Below are 6,944 nucleotides of genomic sequence, written 5' to 3' on the forward strand. Positions count from 1 at the left end.
TTTCCAAAGTGATGAGTTCATTGTAGGATGCACAGCCATTCTGCTGGAAGGTAGGATAAAGGCTGTACCTGAAACTCAAAGCCAGTGAATCCTAATTACTGAACTGATGCCAGGTCATGTTTTGCCAGACAAAGATATTAAAAATGTAATGCCAGTACTAACGAGAGATTTGGCACCGAAAACACGAAGAATGTTACAGATCGTGCTGACAGCGTGACACTGTGTTTTCCTGGATGTAATCTCGGTATCATGAGGGAAAGCTTGGAGCACTAATGAGAAGAATGATATTGAACTGGAAGAGCTGCTAAATATGCAGTAGCCACAGGGTTCCTGGAGTTAACTGGAACTAAAACAAAAACTGCACTAGTGAAAGTAACAGAGGGTAAACTAGGCAGAAATACTAAAGAAAAAGAATCTCAGCAGGCAAAACTTCTTTCTGGTACCATGCTTGCCAGGACAGGCTTTTCTAATCACACTCTTTTTTAAATCCTGAAGTTCTGCATGAAACTTGAGCTTAAACGGGCACATATAATTTCAGGATATAAATGAGTTTCCCAACTGGCTGGAGAAAGCAATGTATAAAAGTTAAACAGAAAAGCTCTTTAGGTGCAAGAAGTAAAATACATGTTGAAGGTAGGTAGAAATTTATTATCCCTTGCAGGAGACGTACTAAATTAACTCTTTGGGCCAAAAAAAAATCTGTTTGTGAGTTTGCTGAATTTCACTTACTGGGACAAAAATAATAAATATACATAATCATTGAAAAAGAAATGTATTGTCATTGAGAAAGAGCTGCTCTGTTACCATCACTGGAACTGTAAATATAGCACTATCTAATTTATCTCTTCAATGAATGTTCTTGTCCCACAGTTCTCAGTTGCCTCTGGTGCCCTGGTTCCTGTTAAGCTGCTAACATATTAAATTACCAGGCTATTAACCACTTATATATAAAATTCACCATTGAGGTTATACTTAATTGCTCCAATTGTATGAAAAGATACGCAAGAAAATGGCAGACAAGCAGTTCTTTGGACACAGTAACTCTGAAGCTTCACATGATGACTTAGTCCCAGCTGTCATTTATCTCCACTGTACTTCAGACTCACACTTTCCACAGGAATGCAGAGAGGAAAGTTTTAAGGTGGAGCAGATTAATCTCCCTTCCCCAGCACAACACAGTTTAATACTATCAATACTTGGAGACAATACATAATTCAGTTTGTACTGTATCAATACACAGTACAGGGGAAAAAAAGTACAGAAAATTTAACTCATGAAGAAACGGGTCTACTCCATACAAAGTCCTCCTCTACTTTCTATCTGAGACAAGGAAACATGGTGAAGAAATCAGAACGGCTTTGTTTTATTTCTTTCTTCCCTTCTAAAGTCAAGCATAAGGATGCTAAAAATAAAACAGCATGTTTTTCTGAATTCAGAACTATATCCACTATGTCAGGCAGAAATTACTTCTTACTTTTAGTGACAGGGAACTTATTTTTGGGTGCACTTCAAAAACTGACTGAAAATGAAGATTTTTTTTTCTTTCAAGATTAAAATAATGATATTTGACTAAACTGTCACTGTTTACACATAACTGAAGTGTTTTAGAAAATAGCACTGAAAAAAAGTTGCTATTCATAGCAGCTACTGCTATCTCTTTCTCTATGCTATATTGTATTTAAACCTATTTAATTCAGCCTTTAAAATAAGCACACAAAGGAGTAAATCTAACCTCTATTCCGTACAAGGATTAAACTCAGGAAATAATTTAATAAAACTCTACAAGGAAAACGACTTAACTGTTGAAGACAATACAGCACTAATGTGTTTCATAACCAATGTCTTACCAACTGTAAGAGGGTCAGTGAACACGTCACTTCTGTTCTCCTTCCATGCCAGCAGGTACTTGAGGCTAACGGGATCTTCTGCTTCTATATGGCTGTTAAATGCCACCATCATTTTATGAGCCTTTGCAATGCCACAGTAGATCTTTGTTTTATTCACTAAGGGCATATTATTAAAAGTTTCTGCTGTCTCAAAAGCCTGTTTGAATTTTTCAAAAGCTTCACTGTAGGTCCCCTAGTATAGAAGAGAAAAAAGAAAATAATTGTAAAAACTACTTGTAGTCACTTGTATTTTACCTTGAGATTAGAATGTGCTCCTCAGGCACCTCAGAGATTTAACAGCTGAGGGGCCAGCCCACAGAATGACTCATAGCACAATATTAAGCAAATCACTCTCCCTTGCTTCTTCTGACTTCTAAAATCCAGATAACACTGCTCTTCTCTTTTGCAGGAACTGAATTGCTTTTTGTTGTCTATGTAGTATTTTGAACATACAAATCTAAGTATATCCATATTACTCTTATTTTATCTACCTAGTATATCCATATATAAAAATATTAATAATTTTATCAATATTATGATAAGTATTAGCACTCATTCCAGCCAGGCCACTTAGAAATTATTGCTATTGTTTCATTAAGTTTAACATTTCTTCTTATGGCAGTTTCTACATGTCTAGCATAAACACTAATTATAGCCTGCCTGCTGCCTGGAAGATGCCTTCCCATTCTCCCATTGGTGTGGAATTCTCCTGCTCTGATGGCACAGAAAATATTTTCAGAGCTGTCTTATCCTTTTATGCTCAGCTTGATTTCATAAGATTGAAATTCCCTTCTGCACAGACGATAGAGACCAGTAGGAGAGTCTCAAATTGATACTTGTTGCACTTCATACCATATTTTAGGATCAAAATTTGTATGACTGCTAAAATGTGCCTGTAATTAAATAAGGAGAGAGAGTAATAGAAATTCAGGCAGTCTTTAGTCTGTTTAATACAGCAGGACAACAGAACTAAGCCTATGAGGATACAGCGATGAATAAAGAACCATAAGCAGTAGGATAAAAGATAAGAAGCAGAAATATCTACCTACCATACTCATGAGAACTATAATAAGTTAAGTGATGCAATTAGTGAGAGGAGTGTAGCAAATCATACCAAGAATCTTGAGAAAAATGAGATGAGAAATGCGAGATTGTGTCATGCTAACTCTACCAGAGTTTGCATATTAAGCAAGCAGCCTGCTTAACAAAATGAGAGAAGTTAGACTCAATACTTGTGCATAACTGAAACCCAGGCACAAAAGGAAACAAAAAACATATGGGTAAAACAATAATGACAAGAAAGCAGGAACTGAGTGTTAAAGACAGACAGTGATGGGAATGGGATAGTGAGGTGACAGAACTGTAAAGATTCAGAAACAGTGTGGACAGAGCACAGTTAATTTGGTCAAAATTACTTTGGGAAACATAGTAAAAGGTATATCCCTGGTTTACTCAGGGTCCTCAGATCTGGATATAAATAAAGATATCTTCAATTTGGTGAGAAGGACAGTATTACTGCAAATTGTATCAGTAAGGGAAGTACCTAGTTGAATAAAAATACCCTAATAATGACTTAGAGAATACAGGTGATGACAGCTGACACCAAGCAGTCAGGTGATAGAAGAGAGGGAATGTTAATTCAGACTCAGTTTTGGTAAGTATTGCTGACCTTGCAAAAATGGTACAGAAAATACAGAACTGTAAAACTTGAGGAGACTTTTTTTTTAAATCTTTATATTCCATATTGTATGTAAGCTAGTAAGTCACTATGTCTTTTCCTTCCTTACCACTACCCCAGTTCAAGGCAGCAAATTCTGAACTGAGAAAGAGAATTTAGAGACTAACCAACAAGAGGTTAATTCTTGAAATACTATTTCCCATAGAATTATTAGCAGTGGTGGCAGAAACAGTGACATAGCAAAGTAGGTAAACAGAATTTAGTTAACTATTTTCAAAGCAGGAGTAGAATAATTCAGCACAGCATCACATCACCCTATTTTCTCCTACATTTCAGATCCATATTAAAATTTCTGCAGAAAGTTCTTGGAGACTTGATAACTTAAGTTTTTAATGGGAAAATCAGCATTTATGCCAAGAGCATATGTAAGTAGAAGGTTCTCAAGCTAATATAGAGATTACAGAATAAGAAATTTTTCTACTGCCTGCGAAACAAAAATGGGCCACCAACTTTGGTAATGGAAGTTCTCTGCAAGAGGAATCCAGAAAAAAAAAAAATACAAAGAAGAGGCATTTGGGGGTGGTGAAAGTAAGTGAAAAGAGGCAAGTAGCCTGCTCAATATATTCCACATAGAAAATAAATTCTTACAAAAAAAAACCCCAACCCCAAAACAAAAAAACAGGCAAAGGAAGTTAGAAAGGGTGATTAAGAAAGGTATTTCTATTTTTTTGCTCATAATGAAAGTGTTGCCTTATTTCCATGTTGTCCAGTCCACAGAACAAATTATTTGTATTATGAATTTTAGCTAAATTCATGTAGCATTTCAGCTCTAAAATATGTGTTAATGGGCTCAACATGAATCTTTTACTTCCATGGTACTGTTTTTAACCTTTCTGATTTCAAAAAGCAAGTGCTGCTGCAGTGCAAGTGCTGCATCTCTCGATGCAGTAAGAGATACGAGTGTGGAAACCACTACCCAGACAGGCAGCCAAGAGAACTGCTGCCTTTGCAGGGCCCGCCCCAGAGGAACAACTCAGAGACTGGCACATAGGTCAGAAAGAAGCACCTCAAAATACATTAGAAACTATAATAAAGGGAATTTCTTGTTATCTCTAGCTTAATATTGCACTTCACTGCCTATGTATTGATTTAAACAGGCCAAATCAAAGCCATCAGGCTGGATGGAGGCACATAGAAGAGAAAGCCCTTCCACTACCATCACAGACCTTTGCCAAACTATTTGCTGCCAGCACCAATTTATTGATTAAGAGATTGTAGAGAAGAAATCAAGTTAATATTAAAAACTGCTTATTAATATGCAATATAATATATATTCATTTTAAAACAACACAAATTTCAACGTAAGGTGCAATAAATTTTCATCTCTGTTAATTGATGACTCTTTCTGGGCATATCTGGCCCAAATGGTGATTTGGATGCAGATTTTTATGCATCCAAAAAAAGTTTATAATTATCTGAATTTGGAGGGGTTTTCCACCCATTCCAGAAAAAAACCCCAATCCTACATGTTAATCATGGTGTGAAATATTTGCCTTTTCCAAAAACTTAAGGCACATTTAATTTAGTCACACAGGATCTTCTCCTTTGGTAACTCTTACAAAGTACAACACCTGGATCCAGTTATTCTGGTTCATCTTATATGCAAAACCAGGTATTTACCATGAATTAAACTCCATTGTTTGATATCATTGCTACAACCAATACTTACTTTTCCATTGTAAATATTCCCAAGTAATATGCACGCATCCACCAGGCACTGGCTTAGATCGGTATTCTCAGCAGCCTTCATAAACTCTCCCAAGTACTCAATAGCTTCAGCTGCTTTTCCCTGACTGAAGCAAAGAACAGGGACAAAATTGATTATTTACTCAGATGGTTTCTCCAAATGCTGAAGCTCTGTCCCCATGTTCTGGACTAACTTTACCTTGTGCTGCCTTATCCGTGACTGGACTTTATTTCCAAGGTGGCTGCTGAGGCACTGAGTGTAGTGAGACCAATGAGACTGACCCACACAGAACCTCTGAGGACAGAACTGGATCCTTTGAGTGAAATAAACCAAAATTCTTCTGCAGAACATTGTGCCATATTTTAAGGCCAAGAATGAAAAAGGTAATGATTTTATAGGGGTTTTGAAGTTTCCATTATTTTAATATTTTTTCTGCTGAGCAGCTGATAAAATTTTCAATACAGCCAGACCTCACATCTTGACAACATAGGGGAACGAGGTAAGAAGGCTAATTTTTCTGTGAGGCTTTTTTTTCTCTTGTCATTCAGAGCTGCCATTTCTTGCTCTGGAGCCCTGGTGGGGCAGCAGCAGCTCCCTAGTGGTGCTGCCCCTTATTCTGGGGAGGACAGTCTCTCCCTGAGTGTAATGCTGCACTTTGGCAGAGTGGATCAAAGGCTGCTGGAGTCACACAGGCAAACCTATAAACTGTGGATTGCAGGTGTCACTCCCAAACCCCAGTGAGATCAGAGCAACCTGAGGTCACTGCTGAATCTAAGTTGAAAATTGGCTAATGCACTTTGACAGAAACATTTGCAGATTTCCTTTTTTTTTTTTTTTTTTTTTTTTTTTTTAATAAAGCTAGTCATACTAACAATGTAAGATCTCTGCAGAATGATTACAAGATATAAGACAAACATCTGGGTTTGCTTGTAAGTAAGGCACTGCTCTTTTTCCCTGTAAGGCTGAACTGTTACTGCAGCTGACCTCAATATTAGCCATGAACCTGAGTCACTAATGTAGGAGTGTAGCATGCTAAATGTCAAGCTACCAAGTAAGACAGCAAATCCAGTCTTAATTAAGAAACTCACAGAACTAGAAGCTCCTGTAAGTGATAAAGAATTGTGATTTACTTTCTTACCATTTTAAAATACCTTCAAGCTATATTCCTGCAGCAAATGATAGACGGGTTTATTTAAGCTACGGTTTATATAATAAACTATACTAGGGATCTGCGCTTTCAAAAGCAGACAGAAGTCTGCAGTTCCCCGTCTTATGATATCAGAGTATCACCTGGCACAGATCAGGAAACACAGCAAAACAGGGCTGCAAATTTACACTATTGCAGTGATTATCTGTATGTGACTGAGACGAGCTAGATTGCTACAAAAGGCTGCTGAAACACTTAACGTGCTTGAAATGTTAAACTATATAGTACTGTAAAGCTGAGTTGTCAGTAAGGAGAGTTGAATTTACTAAAGCTTCCAGTTTAAGTATTGTAATAACACGAGAATATTAAATACACTATCCTATAAACATTTGCCAAATGTCAAAAGGCTTCTAAATTTTAGATTTAGAAAAACAATTTTTTTAAACCTTTTTTTTCTTTTTCCTGAGAAAACCAAATGTTTCCCTA

The 6,944-nt window shown here is 36.8% G+C and overlaps 1 protein-coding gene across 1 annotated transcript in view; it reads right to left on the reverse strand.

Annotated features, from left to right (window-relative positions):
- The window catches only part of TTC29 (tetratricopeptide repeat domain 29), a 138,635-nt gene that overhangs the window by 59,265 nt on the left and 72,426 nt on the right, over window positions 1-6,944 (reverse strand). Inside the window, exons 8-9 of the mRNA XM_010009002.1 lie at window positions 5,294-5,417; window positions 1,848-2,079 (exon numbers count right to left, since the gene is read on the reverse strand). Of these exons, the coding sequence (XP_010007304.1) occupies window positions 1,848-2,079; window positions 5,294-5,417 (356 nt within the window). The remainder of the gene's footprint in view (window positions 1-1,847; window positions 2,080-5,293; window positions 5,418-6,944) is intronic.

This window comes from Chaetura pelagica, unplaced genomic scaffold (assembly GCF_000747805.2).
Source record: "Chaetura pelagica isolate M959 unplaced genomic scaffold, ChaPel_1.0 scaffold221, whole genome shotgun sequence".
Classification (NCBI taxonomy): Eukaryota; Metazoa; Chordata; class Aves; order Apodiformes; family Apodidae; genus Chaetura; species Chaetura pelagica.